Raw genomic sequence first — 23,167 nt, 5'->3', positions numbered from 1 at the left:
CCTATTAATGAGACACATTCCTGTCAGAAAAAAAAGTCAAGAATGAAGTGAATTGAAAAAAAAACCAACTGGTTGACGGAGGAAGAGGTGGAGGGCGGAGGGTGGAGGGCGGAGGAGAAGCTGCAGACGGTGGAGCCGCAGACCGAGTGCCAGTCATGTGTTCTGGAGATGACAGTTATGTGTGTGCCACTGCTGCACCTCTTCATCCACCTCTCTCTCTCTCTCTCCCTCTCTCTCTCTCTCTCTCTCTCTCCCTCTCTCTCTCTCGTGAAGCCGCCGCGCCGCCAGAAGTCAGTGCAGAGGAAGGAACACAGGAACGGCAGGACGACTTAAAAAAGGGCTGGAAGTGAAGAGACGTCGCCGCCGGGCGACACGAGCCTGAGGCTCCTCTGCTGCCAAACAACAACAACAACAAACCAGCCACCGTCATAATCTGCGATAGATTACAGTTACTACTTACTTTAAACTCATTCAAGTTACTTTATTTGTTTCAGTTAGTTGGAGGAAGATGCTCTATAATCTGGATTATCTGAAGTTAGTGGCATGAAGGTGCTCTGTAATCTGGATTATCTGAAGTTAGCAGGAGGAAGATGCTCTATAATCTGGATTATTTGAAGTTAGTGGCATGAAGATTGTCTGTAATCTGGATTATTTGAAGTTAGTGCGGGAAGACAGTCTATAATCTGGATTATCTGAAGTTAGTGGCATGAATATGGTCTGTAATCTGGATTATCTGAAGCTAGCAGGAGGAAGATGCTCTAAAATGTGGATTATTTGAAGTTAGTGGCATGAATATGGTCTGTAATCTGGATTATCTGAAGTTACCAGGAGGAAGATGCTCTATAATGTGGATTATTTGAAGTTAGTGGCATGAATATGGTCTGTAGTCTGGATTATCTGGAGTTAGCAGGAGGAAGATGCTCTATAATGTGGATTATTTGAAGTTAGTGGCATGAATATGGTCTGTAATCTGGATTATCTGAGGTTAGCAGGAGGAAGATGCTCTATAATCTGCATTATCTGAAGTTAGTACGGGAAGACGAGCTATAATCTGGATTAACTGAAGTTAGTGGCATGAAGATGGTCTGTAATCTGGATTATCTGAGGTTAGCAGGACGGAGATGCTCTATAATCTGCATTATCTGAAGTTAGTACGGGAAGACGATCTATAATCTGGATTAACTGATGTTAGTGGCATGAAGGTGCTCTGTAATCTGGATTATCTGAAATTAGCAGGAGGAAGATGCTCTATAATATTGATTATTTGAAGTTAGTGGCATGAATATGGTCTGTAATCTGGATTATCTGAGGTTAGCAGGAGGAAGGTGCTCTATAATCTTCATTATCTGAAGTTAGTGCGGGAAGACAATCTATAATCTGGATTAACTGAAGTTAGTGACATGAAGGTGCTCTGTAATCTGGATTATTTTAAATTAGTGGGAGCAAGGTACTAGCAGGAGGAACATGCTCTATAATCTGGATTGACTGAAATTAGTGGCATGAAGATGCTCTGTAACTTGGATTATCTGAAGTTAACAGGAGGAAGATGCTCTGTAATCCTGATTATCTGAGGTTAGTGGGAGGAATGTGCTGTAAAATCTGGATTATTTCAAGTCAGTGGGAGGAAGATGCTCTATAATCTGGATAATTTCAAATCAGTGGGAGGAAGATGCTCTGTAATCTGGATTATTTGAAGTTAGCAGGAGGAAGATGCTCTGTAATCCTGATTATCAGAGGTTACTGGGAGGAATATGCTCTATAATCTTGATCATCTTGAGGTCAGTGTGAGAAAGATGCTTCGTAATCTGGATTATCCGACGTCAATTCGAGGAAGATGCTCTGTAATCCCGGCACCAGCCCCCGTCTCGGGGGAGACAGACGCTCCACCACCACGGTCAGAAACGGCCCCGCGAGATAATCTGAAGAAGAATCCCCTCATTTTTTTTGCCCCCCCCCCCCCTCCTCCTGGAGGTCACACCGCTGCAGCAGAGACGGAGAGTCAATGCAGGGTCAGCCGTGTGCAGCGCCACCCCCAACCCCCCCATACTCCCCACCCCCCACTCCCCCATATGTGTGTGTGTGTGTGTGTGTGTGTGTGTGTGTGTGTGTGTGTGTGTGTCTGTGTGGTGGTTAAGTCTGTCCTGTGACATTGTGAAATGACTGCAGCACGCTGGAAATGTGTGTGATTGTACTCTGCGGCAGGTCGTGTTGGGGGGGGGGAGGGCGAGGAGGGGTGGGGGGGGGGGGCAGCTGCAGCAGTGTGTGTGGAGTGGAGTACAGGAAGCCGTGTGTATGAGTGTGTGGTGATATGGAGAGTGTAGGGGGGGGGGGGGGGTGAAGAAACGGGAAATCTCTGGAACCTGTTTCCAGGGCAACAGAGGTCTGAAAAACACAGGCAGGTTGGGTTTTTTTTTTTTTTTTTCCTTCCCTTTTTTTTCCTTTTTTTTTTTTTTTCTTCCTCTCCTCGCGCTGCACTGCCCTCTGGCAACACACTGCAGACACCTCTAATGACTCCAAACACGCAGGCTTGCCTTGCCTGGATGGTCCTGCTGCCGTTACTCCGTCCTGTCAGAGAAATGTTTAAAAAAGAAAAAAAAAAAAAGATAAAAACAAGCGGAAGATATTCATATTTTAAAGCAGCTTCGATCTCTCTACTGCGCCGAGTGGCCGGTTTGAAACGCGGGTTATTTTTGTCGTCCCTTCCATTTTTTTGTTTTATTTTTTTTTTTGCAACTTGCAGTTCTTGTCAAAAGTTTTGAAAACGAGGTATTATTCAGCAAGTTGTTTTTTTTTTGCTTTTTCATTCCAGGGAAAGTTTCACGTTTACGCGGCGACGTTTTGGAATAACTCTGAAATTGATGTAGTTAGCATAGTCGGCCTCTAGAGGGTGCTGTTGTCTGTTTGCTGCAATGAAAACACACACACACACACACACACACACACACATGCAGCAGAGAAATCCAGCTGAGTCATGCTCCAACAAATCCTGTGGTTGTCGTTGTTAAAGACTTAAAAAATACGCAATAAATAATAATTAATAATATTCTAACGTATAATACAGCCTCAGGGATAAACTGGGATTATTGTTATGAAAATAAAGGGAAGAACGAATATTAAAAAAGTTGGATTGTTATTACGGTGACTGTCAAAATAAAACTACCAAGTTGGATTGTTATTACGGTGACTGTCAAAATAAAACTACCAAGTTGGATTGTTCTTACGGTGAATGTCAAAATATAACCACCAAGTTGGATTGTCATTACGGTGACTGTCAAAATAAAACTACCAAGTTGGATTGTTATTACGGTGATTGTCAAAATAAAAATATCAAGTTGGATTGTTATTATGGTGACTGTCAAAATAAAACCACCAAGTTGGATTGTTATTACGGTGATTGTCAAAATAAAACTACTAAGTTGGATTGTTATTACGGTGATTGTCAAAATAAAACCACCAAGTTGGATTGTTATTACGGTGACTGTCAAAATAAAACCACCAAGTTGGATTGTTATTATGGTGACTGTCAAAATAAAACCACCAATTTGGAGTTATGATGGTGACTGTCAAAATAAAACCACTAAGTTTCAAAATTATTGTGTCTCATCCATTTCCACGTAGTCGGAGCATTTTCAAAAAGATCCTCCTTGGTTGTCCTTTTCAAAATCCTGTGTTTTCCCTGTTTCTATGGAAGCGGAGCTGGAGAGTTTCCAAAAAGCTCCGCCTTGCCCATCCTTTTCAAAACGTTCCAAATTACCCTGTTTCCATCGAGACAGAGCAACTGCATTTTCAAGAAGTTGCGTTTTCCCCGACGTTTCCATGGAGTTGGACTCAACTCCATAGACCAAGGCGGAGCATTTTCAACAAGTTCTACCTTTAAAAAAAAAAACGTTTTAAAAAAAACTTGTTTTTCCACCTGTTCCACATATGGGGTTGAAGCATTTTTTTTTAAATATTTTTTTCCCCCTTGTTTCCACTGAGTTTTTAAAAAGTTCCACCTTGGGTGTCCTTTTTCAAAAAGCTGGATTATTTTTTCTCCCCCATTTTTATAGAAACTGAGTCAAAGCATTTGCAAAAAATTGCGTGGTCCCTGGTTTCCACAGAGGTTTAGTCCGGGTGTTTTCAAAAAGTTCCACCTTTTCAAGAAGTTGTTTTAACCTCTTGTTTTTTTTTGGAAAAAAAAAGCATTTTTACCCATTTCCACAGAGTCGTAAAGTTTTCAAAAAGTTGTACCCCCCCAGGAGCAAATGGACTGGGAGTCACGACATCCTGGAGGAAAACACTGTTCTTATTGTCTCTACTGAGCATGTGCAGGAGACGTCATCACTCTGACCGTGGCCCACAGTCGCAGTTTCAAAAAGTTGTTCTCTCCTCATTTCAACATTAAAAAACATGTTTCTGCAGACGTGTCCGCTGCACGGGAAGCTTCGTTACATGCGGATCCGGAATTTCGTAGCACATACGATGGGGGTCTGGGTCTTACCTGCCCCCCCCCCAAAAAAAATCGGAATTGGGTCACAGTGTGAACGCAGCTCAGAATAAACGTGTTTTGCAGGAGTGTGTGCTGCACAGGAGGCTGCAGGTGCATGCTCTGCATACTTTGTTATTGTTCCTCTCTGAAAGGCTCCAGATGGAGGATTGGGGGGGTTAAGTGAGGGGGGGGTCGGGGGTCATAGGAATATTTAAAGAAAAGCTTTTTTTTTTTTTTTTGTCCTTTTGTTTGTATGTTTATACGGACATGTGCTGCAGATGCATGCTTTGTTGCACGGATCACACGCTTCTTGTTTTCTTCGAAAACATCTGGCGCAGAGTGGGGAGGAAGGAAACATATATAAAATGCAAACACGTGTCTTTGTGTGTGTGTGTGTGTGTGTGTGTGTGTGTGTGTGTGTGTTGCAGGTTTTGCAGGAATGTGCGCCCTGCAGGAGGCTGCATGTCTGTGCTGCAGACATGTTTTGTTGCATGGAGGATCACACATACACACTTGTAAGACTTGTCGGAAGGGAAGACGTGTGTTTTGCAGTAACGTGCAGCACACAAGGAGGCTGCATGCTTTGTTGCATGTATCTCACGCATGCCTTCTTGTTCTCCTTTAAAAAAAAAAAAAAAAAGAAATGCTCTGCTGATCGGGTCTGTGGCACTTTTGCAGGAGGCAGGGGGAGGAGCCTGTGATTAAAGATATATATGAGAAAGATCTTTTTTTGTGTGTGTATGTGCGTGTTTTTTTTTATTATTATAATTTTATTTGCACGGATTTGGCGCTCCACGTGATTCTGCACACACCTTTGTTGCAGACGCATGCTTTTTTTGTTGCATGGATCACACACGCGCACATACGCACTGAAACACGCGCGTGTGTGTGTTTGCAGACGTGCAGGAGCTGCAGGTGCATGCTTTGTTGCATGGATCGCATGTAACGTAATGATCTGCTGCTCTGGTCTGCAGTCAGTCAGAGGAGGAGGAGGAGGAGGAGGAGGAGGGAGGGAGGGACAGGAAAATGCCTTTCTCTGTGGGAGACATTAGCCCTGTGATCTCATGAATACATTACACAGAAGGATCGTTGAGCAATGAGGAAGGTGCGCGCAGCTGCCAGGTTTTGGCCTCAGACAGGCTTGTTATGGTGATTTATTTATTTATTTTATTTTAATTTTTTTTTTTTAACCATATCACTAGCAGTTTATAATAAACCGCACCTGGATTATATATTTTTTTATTTTTATTTTTTTTAAAGGTGTTTTGAGATAAATTTGCGTGGAATGTGAATAAAAAAAAAAAAAGCCTCCACAGCTGTGCTCGATAAAGCGGCCATCCAGCAGCCGCGTCTTGTTTTAGCCTCGACTGCGACACCACCAGCGGCTAACGGCTAAAGCTAACCCGTCCACCTCCACCGCCACCGACCCGCCGAGCGAGCGAGCGAGCGAGCGGCTTCAACAACCGGCACGAGCAAGGTAAGCCCGCCGCCACCGCCACCCTCCACCGCCTCGGTAGCCGTGAACGTCCCGCGCGACGGCCGGCGTCGAAGTTTTTTACGTTTCCGCGCGCCGCGCCGCGCGCCGCTAGGAGGTGAGCTAAAAGAGGTAGCCGCTAGCGGCGGCAGGCAGCCGGCCAGCGGCACGGGGGGAAGCTCCACCGCGTCACCGTCCGCCACCATCCCACCCCGGCGTCGCTGGCGACACACAACGGCCGACACCTTTTTTTTTTATTCCCCCGCGTTCACACAGGTAACGCGTTATTAACTCAAAACATTTTTTTTTTTTTTTAAATGGGGAAGAATACGAAGCCCCGGCGGCGTCCGCAACCGACACCGACGCCGCCGCCACCGCCACCGCCGCGGCGGCGTGCAACATCCCCGCTGCGGCGCTTTGTTCCCCGGCTGGCCGCGGTCCGCGAACACACCCGGGCCATTTCTATTATTATTTTTTTTTTTAAACAATATGTATTTAATCTTGCATGCTTTGTGCGTTAAACAGTGTGGATGGATCGTGTATTTAACGTGTGTGGAGGTAGACACCAGCAGTCTGTTGGTTTTCTTTTTCTCTCTCTCTCTCTCTCGCTCTCTCTTCCCCCTCTTCTTCTTCCTCCTCCTCCTCTTCCTCCTCCTCCTCCTCTGGTTGTGACTTCCTGGAGCGACCATTGGCCACAATAACATGTTGTCTTGGCACGAAGCCGCTCACTTTTTAGTGCAGAAATCCAAGAAAACACCCTGGATGTGACACCGCCACTGCCCCTCTTTGTGTTGACTGATTCACTATTTAAAAAATAAATAAATAAGAAAATTCTGCACGCCTGCTTCCCTGCTTTTCAGTCACATTCTGGGGAGGGGGGGTGAAATCTAAAGTTCTGGTTCTGGGTCATGGTGACCAGGTTAGTCATTAAAAAAAAAAAAAAAAAAAAAAGAAGATTTGGCTGTTGGTAATGGGTAACTTCCAAAGAATGTCAGCTCATAATTGTCTGTAGTTTTTAAAGGTGTAAGAGCGTGGAACTTTAATGTGACGGGGTGGGGAATTTAGAAGTGACGCAAAACACGTCGGTATGCAGTTGTGATCAGTTTAGTCATAAAAAAAAAATGTGGCTGTGACGAGAAATCGGTGGCGTCTTGTTGGTTATGCCAACATGACACCGGGGTCGATGACTGGCTAACATTTTAAACCATAATGTAAAGCTCTCTGAAGTCTTTTAATTTGAAGGTAATGTTGTGCTCTATATAAGAGATGTAAAAGGACATATTCTCCTTTTTAAATCAACATTCCAGTGCAGAAATCATGAATAGTGTGGTTGTAAGGACTATTATGACGGTGGTCAACCTTTAAAAAAAAATCAAGTGGACTCGCGTGTGTTTTTATTTTGAAGGTTGGATGGAATTTGTGTATTTGGTCCCAAAATGTCTTGTTTTGACCGCGACTAGGCTCGGATAGGAGCGCTCAGTAATAGAAAATGTGGTTATAAAGATCATATTTCTATTGTTTTTGTTCGGGGAAAGTTCTACATTTCGATGACGGGTTGGACGACGTCCGTTTACATGGAGACGTTGGTGCTGGTGGTCGTTTCTGTAATAAAACCAGGCGCTCGTACGTACGGATCACGGCGATATGGCCTCAAATCAATATCACGACATTATGGGCAGTTCACCTCGATAACAATTAAAATGAGAATGACTGAGAGCGGATTATACCCATGACTTTGTCTGTTTTGCACCTGAAAACACTGGAGTTCTGAAATAAAGACGTATCTAACCTCATTCTCGTGAAAGAGGTTGCATATTTTATGTGTAAGATGACTTTTCGTGGACTGCGCGTCGCTCCACGGCGGATTCTCGCAGCTCGCGTTGCTATTCCCGCCGATTCTTAGGCCCGGGGGGTAAACGATTATTTGGGCGATTATTTTATGGAATAGTCGACTATTCTAACAGACGTTGCCTTGGCTCAGTTAGTCGACATTCATTAGCAGACTAACTTCCGCGTAGTGAATCAGGATGCTAAGCTGGCACACGTCAGGGAAACGACCACAGCGTGATTGAGCTAACGCTAATCATGAATTAGCAAACGTAACCTTGAACAGACGCGTCTAACGTCACTGGAGGCTCTACACTTTGGTGGTGCTTGTGGCTTGATAGTGGTGTTCTGTTAGCTGTAAGTTAGCCACCGTTACCATTCATGCCGGCATCATATGCTATTTCTAGCCAACGTTGGCGAAACATGGCTGTTTAGCTACTAACGGTAACCAAACACAAACAGTTAGCTAGCAGCTCTACACTTTGGTGCTTGTGGCTCGATAGCGGTGTTCTGTAGTAGCTGTAAGTTAGCCGCCGTTACCATTCATGCTGGCATCATGTGCTATTTCTAGCTAACTTTGGCTAAACACTGCCATTTAGCCACTCACTACTAACGGTAATCAAACACAAACACAGTTAGCTCGCAGCACTACACTTTGGTGCTTGTGGCTCGATAGCGGTGTTCTGTTAGCCGCCGTTACCATTCATGCTGGCATCATATGCTATTTCTAGCCAACGTTGGCTAAACACCGCTTTTAGCCACTAGCTACTAACGGTAACCAAACAGTTAGCTCGCAGCTCTACACTGTGGTGGTGCTTTGTGGCTCGATAGCGGTGTTCTGTTAGCTGTAAGTTAGCCGCCGTTACCATTCATGCTGGCATCATGTGCTATTTCTAGCTAACTTTGGCTAAACACTGCCATTTAGCCACTCACTACTAACGGTAACCAAACACAAACACAGTTAGCTCGCAGCACTACACTTTGGTGCTTGTGGCTCGATAGCGGTGTTCTGTTAGCCGCCGTTACCATTCATGCTGGCATCATATGCTATTTCTAGCTAACTTTGGCTAAACACTGCCATTTAGCCACTCGCTACTAACGGTAACCAAACACAGTTAGCTTGCAGATCTTCACTGTGGTGGTGCTTGTGGCTCGATAGCGGTGTTCTGTTAGCCGCCGTTGCCATACATGCTGGCATCATATGCTATTTTAAGTGCGGCGTTTAAAAATCCATGTGGTTTCCTGGCTGTCGGGCGAATTTATAACAGGGTTGAAAACGACACCAGTTTTAAGGGGACGTTTAGTATTTGTGTAAAATAAATGAGATAAGAATTGATTATGGTCTGTTTAGGATTAAAAAAACATTTTCATAAAGACGGAGACGTGTTGAAGTCGGGAGTTGACGGGCTGGACTCTTTCAACGTGTTTCAGTTCCGATCAATATTTTGGTTTTTTAGTCCAAAATGTCTTGTTTTTGTCACGCCTGAAAGTCCAGCCCACCCAAATGAAGCGAGCTTACGGAACATCTACTGATCTTGCAGAGACAAAAATCTGTTTGCTTGAGAATCTGGTCAAACAGGATTGATTGTCAACATTTCAAACCCAAAATGGATTTTAAAATCTTAACTGTGGTGATTGAAAACGTGAGTTTGACGTGTGTGTGGTGTCTTGGCTTTAGGGTGAATGTGTATCTCATTACAGTGTTGGCATCACTTTAACAGGATATATATGTATATATATATGTGTTTGTGTGTGTATATATGTGTGTGTGTGTATGTATATGTATTTATACGTGTGTATGTATATATACGTATGTATATATATATATGTGTGTGTGTGTATGTATATGCATTTATACGTGTATGTATATATACATACATATACGTGTGTATATATATATGTGTGTGTGTGTATATATATGTGTGTGTGTGTGTATATATATATGTGTGTCAATCAACATGACAAAGATGGAAAAGACGCTTTAATTTGAAAGTATCTAACACATGACATTTCCTGGATTTAAGATGACATAATATGGATCCGGGACAATTAATATTTGGGTATACGTCTCTTTTCTACAGCTCGCTATCCAGTATAGTTGAGACGAATTAAGGCTTGATTATGATTAGTTTGTGTATATATAAAAAAACATCTTATAAAAACTTTTGCATCGACTATCAGGACACCAGTAAGTGGTATATCTGGTGATTTACAAAATGTGTGTATGTGTATATATATATATATATATATATATAAAATTTCCGATTAATAATGTCTTGCGTCGATGCGTCACATCAAAGATGACGACGTCCGGTCAATGCAGCCGCAGCAATAATGGAACCAGCTCACTTGTCAGTCAGGTGTGAGTGACGCGACGAGGCACACCCTGGGAAATGACACTTATTGGCTTGTTTATTTCACACGCCACCATTGAGGCAATCCTTTCAGTAAACGCGCCGTCGCCTTGTCATTTCGCTGTGGAGTGACTGGATCGTGACACGACGGGAGTCGGGGGGGGGGGGGGGGGGGGGGGGTTGTCCTCCGCTGGATACGCAACACAAAGACGCCAGAAAAACGACATATTCCCTGCATTTAATTAATGAAAAATAAGTGTGAATATCACCGTCAACATGAGTAATCAGGTCGGCCCCCGAGTTATGTACATGTGAAACTGGTCGCGTAAAAAAAAAAAGTAAATTCTGATTAATGTTTCAGAGTAGACCTCGATCACGGTGGAAATATTTTGAGAACTCTTGAAGTAATTCACAAGTAGTGCAGAAAGGAGTGTAGCCGTTGTACTGAATAATTTGTACAGCTGCTACACTCCCTTCTGCACGTCTTGGCCGTACATATTTTAATATTTTTAATTATATCTTATCTGTTTTTTTTCCTACACGTGCATTTTTTTATATTGCCGTCACAACATTTCACTGCTGCCAACAGTTTCAGCCCTGATGGTGACAATAAAGGACTTTGATTATATTCAGATTAAAAAAAAAAAAAAAAACTGTCCCACTTGAGACAAAAGCAAAGATTGTCGTACGATATCTCCTAAAACTGCTAATGATTGTACACTTATCACTGCGGTTTTTGCTATATTTGTTGTTTTGTGTTTATAATTTTGACGTTGCCGAGTGCTAGCTTTAGGCTAATTTCAGCTGGTTTGTCTGGAGAGTTTTTCTAGTTCAGCTTGTGAGCTGGTTTGGTGGCTAGTTTTAGCTCGGGATGGGTCCGACCCGGTATCGACGTAATTCACGGATCAGAGATTCCGACCCATGAAGCCTCGTCTGCTTTACTGCTGCTGAAGTGACTCCACAGGTGCTTCCCTGCTGGCTGGCTGCAAAATGTGGACCGGACTTCCTGAATGGAAGCGGGTCTCAATGAGACGAGGAGTAAAGAGTCAGGGAGTCCATTCCGCAGTTTGCAGCCAGCCAGCAGGCTAACGTAGTAGCAACTGTGCTATCCAACTTTTCATGACCACACGTCGCTGTTTGGACGTATTTTACGTTCAAAACGCCGCGAAGCAACGGAAAACGTGGACGTCTGCAAAGCCGCTGAGCAGCGAGGCGCCGCTCGGCCGCCAGACGTCCCCGGTTTGCGGGCGAGTCTGAGCCTGGTTTGCGGGCGAGTCTGAGCCTGGTTTGCGGGCGAGTCTGAGCCTGGTTTACGGGCGAGCTTGAGCCTGGTTTGCGCACTAGTCTGAGGCTGGTTTGCGGGCGAGCTTGAGCCTGGTTTGCGCGCTAGTCTGAGGCTGGTTTGCGGGTGAGCTTGAGCCTGGTTTGCGCACTAGTCTGAGGCTGGTTTGCGGGCGCGCGAGTCTGAGCCTGGTTTTGTTGTTGTCATTTGCTCTTTTGGACCTAATTTGAGCCTGGTGTGCGGGCTGGATTGAGCCTGGTTTGCGGGCTGGATTGAGCCTGGTTTGCGGGCGGGTCTGAGCCTGGTTTTGTTGCCATTTGTTCTTTTTGATCTAATTTGAGCCTGGTTTCATTGTTTGGGGCGAGTTTGAGCCTGGTTTTGTTGTTGTCATTTGCTCTTTTTGACCTAGTCTGAGCCTGGTTTGCGCGCGAGTCTGAGCCTGGTTTGCGCGCGAGCGAGTCTGAGCCTGGTTTGCGGGCGCGCAAGTCTGAGCCTGGTTTGCGGGCGCGCGAGTCTGAGCCTGGTTTTGTTGTCATTTGCTCCTTTGGACCGAGTCTCAGCCTGGTTTTGTTGTCATTTGCTCCTTTGGACCGAATTTGAGCCTGGTTTGCGGGCGAGTCTGAGCCTGGTTTGCGGGCGAGTCTGAGCCTGGTTTGCGGGCGAGTCTGAGCCTGGTTTGCGGGCGAGTCTGAGCCTGGTTTGCGGGCCAGTTTGCGGCTGGTTTTGTTGTTGTCATTTGCTCTTTTTGACCTAATCTGAGCCTGGTTTCATTGTTTGGGGCTCATTTCAGTCTGGTTTTGTTGTATTGTTGTAATTTAGTTGTGGGGCGAGTTGGAGGCTGCTTTTATTTTATTTTTTTGGTAGTTTAGCTCTGAGCTCGTCTTGAAGCTGGTCTTGAGTCGTCTTCTTGGACTAACTTGAGCCGACTTGTGTTGCAGTGTTACTCGACCGCAGCCCGTTTACTGTTCCGGGGCGACTTGCAGGCGGGTTTTGTTGCACTATTGTGGTCGTTTAGTCCTGAGCTGGTTTTATGCCCCTTTTCAGGCTCGTTTCTGACTTTGTTTGATGTGGAGTTTCTCTCAATATGTACAAAAAGACGACACCGTCACGTTAAAACAGACCCAGCTGAAGCGCAGTGTGTTTTTCCCCCCCCCCCCTTGTATTTTGACTATTTTTTGAAGCGACTTTGTATTTTTCGCAGCCATGACGGCTCCTCCAGACTTCCATTTATCGCTCAGTCTTTTGTCACAGCGCGAGTCTTTAAATCCCCCCCCCCCCCCCCCCCTGAAAAAATAATATCTCGTCTTTTCAAGCGAGCTGACACTCGCACCCTGCCGACGACTGTTGCTCGTCTGCATTTAAGAGCCCATTAATCGGTAATCTCCCGGCTCCCATTGAGACTGTTAATTAGCGTTTTTTTTTTTTTTTTATGAAAGGGTGGTTCAGCGGGGGTCAACCAGCGCGGCTCGTAGGTACCGTACGGGATGTTTTTTTTTTTTTTATCAGGTTGACGCTTCGCTTCCATTAACCGACGTTGTTGTGAGCAGATGTTAAAAGACTACAAATGGCCAGCGGTGCCGCGGGAATGGAGCACGGCGTCAAAACCAACGCTCCTCACAACCAGAAGTTGGCGTCGGTTAGGAGTGAATTGCTTACGAGGAGCTCCACTTGTGGAGTTTCTGTTAAAGGGTTTATATTTCTGTATTTCAAAGGGAGCTGCGCGGGATTGGATGATATTGCGTAGTGTTTTGATGGCGACGTGACAATCGGCAAAATAAGAATTAAACGCCGTTCAGCCGGTCGTCGGCGATATGTAGTTTAGTTATAACTGTACGTGTGCAATTTTAATAGCTTTGGATTGGCTTCAATTAGGGCTGGCTGATGTATATAGTATATAAGATATATCGCGGCTTGTTGTCTGTGTGATTTAGAAAATGACTATTGTGAATATTCCAATATATTTTAGCCGCAGGTGTTCAATGGTCGCAGCCTCCGCTGGCGTGTGAATGTGATTAATAATGTGAAGCGCTCTGTGGTTAAAAAGCGCCATACAAGTGAAATACATTTATCATTTATTGAAATTCTTGTTTTGTAGATAGTGATGCGAGTAGACGTCAGATATTCGATACAGATCAAGTAAGAATCAAGGGTGTTTTTGTTACTGCATGTAACGGCATGAAAAACAGAAAACACCCTGGCGGGAATGGATGAATGAATGAATGAATGAATGACTGGCAACTTTTGAGAAGAAAAAATACAAGTAGAACTCATAATTTCCTTTTTGGAGCAATCATTTGTCATTTATAAACGATTCGAATAATTCTCTGTTTGAACTAAACTTTATTAAAACTTGACTGTACTGTGTGTGTGTGTATACATATATATGTATGTATATATGTGTGTGTGTGTGTACATATGTGCGTATGTATATTTTTATGTGTGTGTGTGTATATATATATATATATATATATATATATGTGTGTGTATAATTTTTCGCCCCTGCCTTAATTTTTGTCCCTCTGACTTCTCGCCTGTTGCCACCAGTTGACTTTACCTTATTGCAACATCGACGACCACAATATGCGTTTCAGAACCGACTCGGCTCCCGGTTAGCGTACGCCCTGTTTATACGCCCACTAGCGGTTTGCGAGAGGCTAAAATACTTGCGCGACAACCCACGTCTTCTGCGCAACAGTGCCGCTGGACTCGAAGCCAAACGTCAAGGTTAGCATGAAGTCGATTTGGGCTCGATGAAGGCGGAGGATTTGGGAGACGGCGACGCGCCGGGCGGGGGTATGCTAACCAGGCTAAGGGCTAACAACACACCGGGTCTCCCAACTCTGTTCAATTAGTATGAAGACCGAAAACCTGCGGTCCATTACCACGTATTGAAACGGCGCAGGGCAAGCCGAGAACCATTGCATCGTCCAGTGACCCGACGCCGCTGAACTCGGTGGCGGCTGGTCGGTAGAGGGCGCCGAAACCAAGATGGCGGCTGCGACACAAACTTTTCTCTTTTGACTCGGAAAACAGTTCAGCGAAATGCACGTCTGAAAACGTTCGAAGCGAGAACTGAGCCGTGCAGTTGAACATTTCTAACGCTGCATCTCAGAAGTGTGGTGAGGGGGCGTGGCCTGCCGCAAGGGGGCGTGGTCTGACGTGAGGGGGCGTGGTCTGCAGGTTCAACCCAGCTTCTTCTCAGCAGTTGCATGTTTTCTGCTGCTCGTTCGTGTCGGCAAGCACATTTTCTTTTTGTGAGTTTGCAGGAGCCTTAACAAACGGAAGAGCTCCACCCACAACGCCTAATTTTATTTTTTGTTATTTTTTTCCATTTATCGCACTTTATTGATCCCCGGATTGCAAATGCCAGCCGTGCCTATGGTTACTGACCTCACCTGTACCGACGCCGACTCCCCGCCCGGCAGATACGTGTACATGTGCTCGTTATTCATTTATTTAATTGATTAAGCGCCGGAGGGAATATTTAATCATCTTTAGCGGCCGCCTGCCAACACGTCCTCCCCTCCCAGCAACCCGTACACATGTGAACATTAACGGCCGTCGCCGCCGAGTTAAATTGATGATCAGTTTAATCGGAGCCGATCGGAGCTCTGATGTAATCAGCTGCTGTAAACAATGGCTGCATGTTTTAATTAAATAATGCGGCGGGATTGAGTGATTTGTAGCGGCGGGCGTCGGGGAGCTGCTCCTTCAGCCTGAAGGAAACTGTCATCTTTGCTTGTGGGACGTTAAATCCGAGGTTTTCCAGCAAATGGTGAAAAGTTGTTTTGTTTTTTTAACGAAATACGTTTTTGCCATTAATCCCGATTGTGTCACGATAACGCCGTATTGTACCCTTCGTATCTGGTATTAATTATATATTATATATGACGGTTTTAACGTTGAGAAAATCGGCGCCGGGATGATTTAAATCGCGCCGCCGCCGTTTCGGTGTCTTTGTCTGTCCGATCATGTTTTGATTCTTGATTTTTTAAAATTGATTTCTTTATTTTTGGTGGCGATTTGGAAACCGAAAAGGGACCGACTGACCTGAAATAAACCCGGTGAAACGAACACCGGCGCAGTTTGTTGGAACTTGAACTTCGTTTTTTTTTTTTTTTTTTTTTCTGCCTCGTCGGACTGAAAACGGCTCCAAACAAAGCTGCGGCTTTGAGGATCGGCGGGTCGTGAGAGGGTTGACGGAGCGCCTCGGGTGCTTCTTTTAGCTGCCGGTGCCACGGCAGGACGAGGAGAGAGGGGGGAGAGAGAGAGAGAGAGGGAGAGGGAGAGGGAGAGCAACTGTGGGTGAGGAAAATGTCAAGCAGCGGAGGTCAGAGGAGGCGAAGAGGCAGAGTGAGAGAACACACAGTCACAATCATGCCTCTGCAGGTACAGCGTGTGCCGCTGCCGCCGCTCATGTTCAATTTCAACCTCTGATAAAGCCAGACGCCCTTCCTCCTCCTCCTCCTCCTCCTCCTCCTCCTCCTCCTCCCCCTCCTTTGTGTGGCTTGGATGCTCAGCTGTGATGGAAGGTGCTCTGTGCCGTCTGCAGAATGACGATGCCGTTTGATAATTCAGGTTTGGTGGTATGAGCAGCACCTCCTCCTCCTCCTCCTCCTCCTCCTCTCACTCTTTTTATACAAGATGTTTGGTGTGTGTGTGTGACCCAAATCCGTAGTGGAAATCTGAGAGAAAGTGAATGTTAAAAGGCGGCGATACTGTCACGTTGAGACATTATCGCGATGTACCACAAACCCTACAGCCACATGAATAAGTCACAATACGGCGGCGTTACGCAACTATATCCAGTCGTATCTTCCAAGAGGAATTCCTCATCAGGATAATACAACACGTGGATATTTAAGTCACAGTTGCAACGAAACGACGTCGATATGATTCGTACGTGAAACGGAAATATCGACGTACTCCAGCCGAGTATTAAATCTCCAGTATGAGATGTAATCTATGGGAGTATTTTTAAATTGAAAAAAGACGGCGTTGTATAATGACCACAGGTCACATTCTGATTTGGACAAAATTACATTGATACTTGTATTATATCATATATTTCATATTTCATATGGCAGATTGCATGTACATATGTTTATACATGTGCAAGTACACTATTACCATTGGTATTATTATTGTTATGGGTATACTGTTACTATTGGTATTATTATTATTGTTATTACTGATATATATATATATATATATATGTTGTTGTTGTTGTTATTTTATTGCTACTATATTGTTATTGTTATATTATTGCTACCACTATTAGTAGTACTATACACAGTGTTATACACTATTGCACGTTGTTATTATCTGTATTATTGTTATTATTATATAATGCCTACTTCTAATGGCTCTGCCACTGCACCTTACTATCTATTTATTTATCTCGTACTTATTTCTAAGTGCCCATGTTCCGTTCTGTGTTTTACTTTGTCTTATACAGAGATATTTTTATTTTTTACTTTTATTAGTATTCTATTGTATTTTATAATATTCGTATGTACCAGACTGCTGCAACAAAACAATTTCCCTTCGGGGATGAATAAAGTAATTATCTATCTATCTATCTCACTATCTCTCTATCTCACTATCTCTCTATCTCTACCTATCTCTCTACCTATCTCTCTACCTATCTCTCTACCTATCTCTCTACCTATCTCTCTACCTATCTCTCTACCTATCTCTCTGTCTCTCTGTCTCTCTGTCTCTCTGTCTCTCTGTCTCTCTGTCTCTCTGTCTCTCTCTCTCTCTCTCTCTCTCTCTCTCTCTCTCTCTCCTCTCCCTCTCCCTCTCCCTCTCCCTCTCCCTCTCCCTCTCCCTCTCCTCTCCCTCTCCCTCTCCCTCTCCTCTCCCTCTCTCTCTCTCTCTCTCTCTCTCTCTCTCTCTCTCTCTCTCTCTCTCTCTCTCTCTCTCTCTCTCTCCTCTCTCTCTCTCTCTCTCCCCATCTCCATCTATCTGATGTAATCACGATACACAAGTCGTCAAAAAAAAAACGAAGGTAGAAAATGTGCGAGTTGTGATGCAGTTTTATCTAAAAGTACAACAGTGGCGATACTACAAAATAAAAGTCTTAATATGCGAGTCATGGAGGGATGCTAATAAATGTGCTGATGAGCGACGCGATTATGCACGTCGAGATGCCGGATGACGGCGTATCCCAGTTGGAAGGTTGCAGGTTGGAATCCCATCTCCAGTTGTCAAAGTGTCCTTGAGCAAGACTCTGAAACGCAGTGATGTCACGGCCGTAAGTCTGCGTCGCATAATAGTTCAAAGCACGTGCAGTACTGACGTGTATTACGATATATTCTTTTCTCCTGTGTTTTTTTTGCCACCGTTTTCTCAACATACTTTCATACCAGAGACGTTACAGAAGAATAAAACGCACCAAAATAAAAGTCTAGAATGCCGTTTTAAGGACATTTGTGCAAATTCTATTTGAACGAACCACCGGGTCAAATTCACACGTGGTCACATTACGGCGTTTGTCGGTAAATATACTGTATGTACCGCGTTACGGAAGTGGACGCGTCGGCGTTTGCTGACGGGTCGTACGATTTTATGACGACGCGTGTCGTAATTAAAAAAAAAAATTCTATCGTGACGTACTCTGTGGGATGCCGTTATGTCAACTTTGTGGGGTTAAAAAAAACTCACCTCAACTTTATTTATAAAGCGGCTTTAAGCAGCCGTAGCTGAGACAAGGTGCTGTACATTGAAATGAAAATATAAGAGGCAAAATAAAAAAGTTAAAGCAATAAAAACAATCAGATGGTAAAACAATAAACAAAACATAAAAAGTTAAAACGATAAAAAAAAAAAACGAAGGCACTAAAACCAGAGCAGAGTCTCACGCTGAGGTAAAAGCCAAAGAATAAAAATGGGTTTTAAGACGAGTTTTAAAAAAAGTCTAATTTAATTTGATGGTAGGGTCTCTGAAGAAGAAAAAGTTTTTAGATTGAAGGGAATTCAGGTTTTGTGGCCATGTGATGTGAGCAACTCCTCCTCCTCCTCCTCCTCCTCCTCCTCCTCTCATCATTATACAAGATGTTGGGTGTCTGACCCAAATCTGTAAAAGTGCACAAACCAGAGCGAAGAAGAAGAAAGGGGGGGGGGGGGGGGTTGGGGGGGTGTTGAGCCTGTGATGTTGGACAAATTAGCATGTCAGTTGGTCGCCGTTGGATAAAGAAAATCATTAAGTCTGAGGAGGCGGGCGGAGGGAAAACATCTGGCGTCAAAAGGAGGGAGAAGTGTCGGAGGTGTTTCATCCTCTGTACCAAATCAAAGGCCGCCTCTCCTCCGCCGGCGTTCCTTTGTGCGTTCCTGCAGAGGTTTTTTTTTTTGGATTTATTAGCTTCTCTCTCTCTCTCTCCGTGTCCCGGGGAAACGCCACCTCTGCCTCGGCGCATCTGTTTGTACAAAAACATGAAATAATAGCAGGTTCTCGGCTCAGGTGGGTTTTAATATACGGATAATTAACGACCATTCAGACAATTAGCGCAGTAATTGGATGATGTGACTCCGAATGAATGAAAAACGGGTTTTTTTTAATGTCGGAATTAGGTTTTTTTTCACATTCTTAATTGATTTTATAGCTCGTATTTAACAGTTACTCTTGCAAAATGTAAATAAAAATGGGTCCCGCTCGTGTTCATAGGAAACTACGATCTGATGAGCATCAGCAGGAAATGTTACTGGAGTAATGGATGGTTAGTTTGGAAGTTACAGTTACTGGAGTTTGACGGAGCTCAAGAGCTGCTTTATCGTTTTCAAACACTGGAAAGTTAAAAAGTACAGAAAAATAACCAATTTAAAAAAATATAGATAATGGCTCCATGATAACACAAAGTTGGAAACAATAAAATTTGATAAAAAGCCAAAAACTTTGACTAAAAAGCTATTTTTCCACATATATATATAAAAATGTTTTTACCAGGAAATATTTAGAATTAATTTACTTAATTAATTGAGATTAAAAAATCTTTTTCAAGTGTCATGGCCAAGACGAGCAACAGTACATTAACGTTCCAGACTAAACAGGCACATAAAACATGTAAGAAAAATGTCAATACATTAAAAATAGAGTAAATATAGGAGAGAAAATAGTTTAAAAAAAAAATGTTTAAATTCGATTAAAAGACAAACATAATATGAAATTGTATGACAGAATGTGCACAAAAAAACTAAAACATAAATTTAATTAAATTAAAAAAAAAAGGGATATTTAAATAAAAGCCAAAAACGATTTTGCAATTTAAAAAAATGCATAAAAATTGTGTGAAAAAAAAGACAAATGAATGTTTATTGTAAAGGTATCTATGCATTTGTTTAAATAATAATAAAAAATCTTCTAGAAAGCAAAATTCTAGCTTAAATAAAAGCCGGGCTGAACAGGTGATTGTGTTTTAAAAACTAAATAAATAAATAAAATAAAAAAAGTAGAAGCCCCTTTTGTTTAATCTGCTCTTCTTTCATGATGAAAGTGTTGCAGCCCGGCTGATGAAGTGAATCGGTGACGGTGTGACGGCTGCTGCTTGTGAGGAGAGAGAGAGAGCGCCTCTTCACATCCCCGTTCTCTTAAATTCCTTTTGAAATCAGGAGGCTAAATTTAGCCGGCAGCTCCCCCCCTCCTTCCCCTCCTCCCCCCCCATCCTCCCCTCCTCGCCGAGGTATCGGGAGCCACAGCAGTCGGCGATAGAAGCGATTTGATGCACACACAGAAAGATTAAAGCTCCGAGTGGGAGGGCGCTGCCACGTCTTTGTGTGGGTTTCACTGATGATAAATTGTTGCCGAGCAGCAAATGAGCTGTGAGTGTTTTCTTACGTCTATCCCTCTCTCTCTCTCTCTCTCTCTTTCTTTCTTTTTCTTTCTCCTTTCTCTCTCTCAGGGCTGCCACTTAAGGACAGTGGGGGCTCTCGAATGATCCCCCCGTTCATCCGATGAACCCCCTCAACTCCATGAAACCCTCCCTGCCTCCCACTCCACAAAGGTACACACACACACACACACACACACACACACACACACACACACACACACACACACACACACACACACACACACACACGGTTGTCCTCAGGTGAATCCCCGTCTGCAGAGACGCTCCGATATGAACCCTCTCCATCATGGCTGACGGCGTAGAAACAGATCTGAAGCCGGCTTAACGGCCAACAATAGAAGAAGAAATCCTTTTTTATACTTATGCCGCGTTCAAGTGCGACTGGGAAATTCCTGCTTCGGGGTGGAAACGCGCCCGTCGGGCTGTTGATTCCCAGTTGTGTGGAGGTTAATTTTATGGAGAATTCCCCAACAAGATGACTTGATTTAGTTACGTGACAATAGAAGAAGAAATAGTTTTCTATATTGAAGAGTAACTGGGAAATTCCCACTTTGGAGTGGAAATACATCGGAGGCATGTTAAACTTGTCGTCGTTGGTTCATTCCCGCTCATGATCGTTTTATAAAGTGTCTGTATGTTCAGTTATTTACGTGTTTATACTTGAAAAAAACATCATGAATATGTATATATTGGGAAATTCCCACTTTTGACTGAAATTACTTATTACCATCTGTTCATTGCCAGTTGTTTGGAAGCTAATTTTATGGGAATTGCCCAACAAGATGAATAGTGTTATAGTTTTCTCGTTCCAACTCTAACAATAGAAGAAGAAGAAATCCTTTTTGCACTTTGCTGCATTCAAGTGCGACTGGGAAATTCCTACTTCGGAGTGGAAACGCTGTTGATTCCCAGTTGTGTGGAGGTTAATTTTATGGAGAATTCCCCAACAAGATGACTTGATTTAGTTGTGTGACAATAGAAGAAAAATAGTTTTTGTCCTTTTCTGCGTTCAGGAGAAACTGGGAAATTCCCACTTTAGAGTGGAAATACATTGGAGGCACGTTAAGCGAGCTTTGTTGTTTAATTCTCACTTATGATCGTTTTATCTGTTCAGTTATTTACACATTTATACTTTTTATAATATAAATACTGATACGCGTTTATACTTTTAAATAGATATATTTGTCATGAGTGTGTTTATAATGGGAAATTCCTATTCCTTGTTGGTTAATTCCCAGTTGTGTGGAAGCTAATTTTATGGGAATTTCCCGACAAGATGAATAGTGTTATAGTTTTCTCGTTCCAAATCTGACAATAGAAGAAAAAAATCCTTTTTTGCACTTTGCTGCGTTCGAGTGCGACTGGGAAATTCCTACTTCGGAGTGAAAACGCGGTCGTCAGTCTGCCGTCGTTGTTGGTTATTTCCCAGTTGCGTGGAGGTTAACTTTATGGATAATTCCCAACAAGATGACTTGATTTAGTTACGTGACAATAGAAGAAGAAATAGTTTTTGTCCTTTTCTGTGTTCAGGAGAAACTGGGAAATTCCCACTTTAGGGTGGAAATACATTGGAGGCACGTTAACCTAGCATCGTTGTTTAAATTTTGTTTAATAAGCTAATTTTATGCGAATTTCCCAACAAGATGAATAGTGTTATAGTTTTCTCGTTCCAAATCTTAACAGTCGAAGAAGAAATCCTTTTTTGCACTTTGCTGCGTTCGAGAGCAACTGGGAAATTCCCACGTTGGAGTGGAATCCTGAAACGTGCTTTCAGGATTGAATGACCGCGCGGACGGACGCTCTCCGCTGCTCTCCCTTCCCCGGTAACTCGCCTCTCGTGTTCCTCTTCCCCGCAGCAGCGACGGCCCCTTCCTCAATGAGCCAGTCTCCTGGCAACCAGGAACCAATCAGCACGCGGGATCTCTCTCTGTAGTAACCACAGTGTGGGGCGTGACCAATCCCACACACAGCCAGGTAACACATGACACACACACGACAAAAATCCATATTAAAGTCTTTCTTTTATTACAATGTGGTGATAAAAAGATCACAATCTTGTTAAATGTGACCTGAACAGATGGATTTAGTTTGAATTTGCCTCTTTATTATAACACATTTCTTTATATTTCAAGTAAACCAAATGGAAATTAATAAGATATTGATTTGGTTTTGTGATTTTCAACAGTTTTTCTACATAAAAAATGGATTTTGCGAAGGTGTAAAGGTTAAAAATGAAAGTCAGATCTTCACAAACCGCAGATGGAGGTCATTTTCTTCAAAAGCTTTGTTTTGAGAGATCAAAGAAAGTTATCTTTTTCTTTTTTTCCTCGAGAGAGAACGAGAGAAGTTATCAATGAAGTGACGGGCTGGTTTTTCTGTGGCTCGTAAATACAACACTTTGAGCCGCTCTCAAAGGTCACTCCCACACTCCACTGCGAGTGGGAGTGAGCTGACAGATAAAAAAAAAATAAAAAACTCCCTCCCTCTCCTTCCTGTGAAAACAAAAGAAGTCCCACTTTCATTCATTTCAAGTGAAATCCTCCTGATTTCCGGACAGCTGTTGAATTATTAATCCCACATTCTTGCATTTTAGTCACAAGGCGAAAGTTTTCACACTTATTTATTTATTAAAAAAAAAAAAAATGTCAGGTGAAATGCAACTTTCAGGACGTTTTAATTCTCGTCTCCATGGAAATGGAGGAAATCGTAACTTCCAGTAGATGGACAATAAAATGTATAAATAATTATTAAAAAAAAAAAATCCTCAAGTGTCATGACTCCCAGCCCATATCCTCCTGGGACTTTTATTTTGACAGTCACAATAAAATTCCGATTTGGTCGTCTCCCCATAAGAATATACTTATATTATATATACTTATTTTTATTTAGTATGAATTGTATTTTTATATA

At 43.2% G+C, this 23,167-nt stretch overlaps 1 protein-coding gene across 1 annotated transcript in view; it reads left to right on the top strand.

Moving 5' to 3' along the window:
* Positions 1 to 5,846: 5,846 nt before the first annotated feature.
* zmiz2 (zinc finger, MIZ-type containing 2) overlaps positions 5,847 to 23,167 on the top strand; it is a 50,519-nt gene continuing 33,198 nt past the window's right edge. Inside the window, exons 1-3 of the mRNA XM_080509866.1 lie at positions 5,847 to 5,945; positions 20,306 to 20,407; positions 22,114 to 22,231. Of these exons, the coding sequence (XP_080365992.1) occupies positions 20,358 to 20,407; positions 22,114 to 22,231 (168 nt within the window). The 5' untranslated portion in view covers positions 5,847 to 5,945; positions 20,306 to 20,357. The remainder of the gene's footprint in view (positions 5,946 to 20,305; positions 20,408 to 22,113; positions 22,232 to 23,167) is intronic.

This window comes from Blennius ocellaris (genome assembly GCF_963422515.1).
Source record: "Blennius ocellaris genome assembly, chromosome: 15".
Lineage (NCBI taxonomy): Eukaryota > Metazoa > Chordata > Actinopteri > Blenniiformes > Blenniidae > Blennius > Blennius ocellaris.
This window is presented reverse-complemented; position numbering and strand designations above follow the sequence as displayed.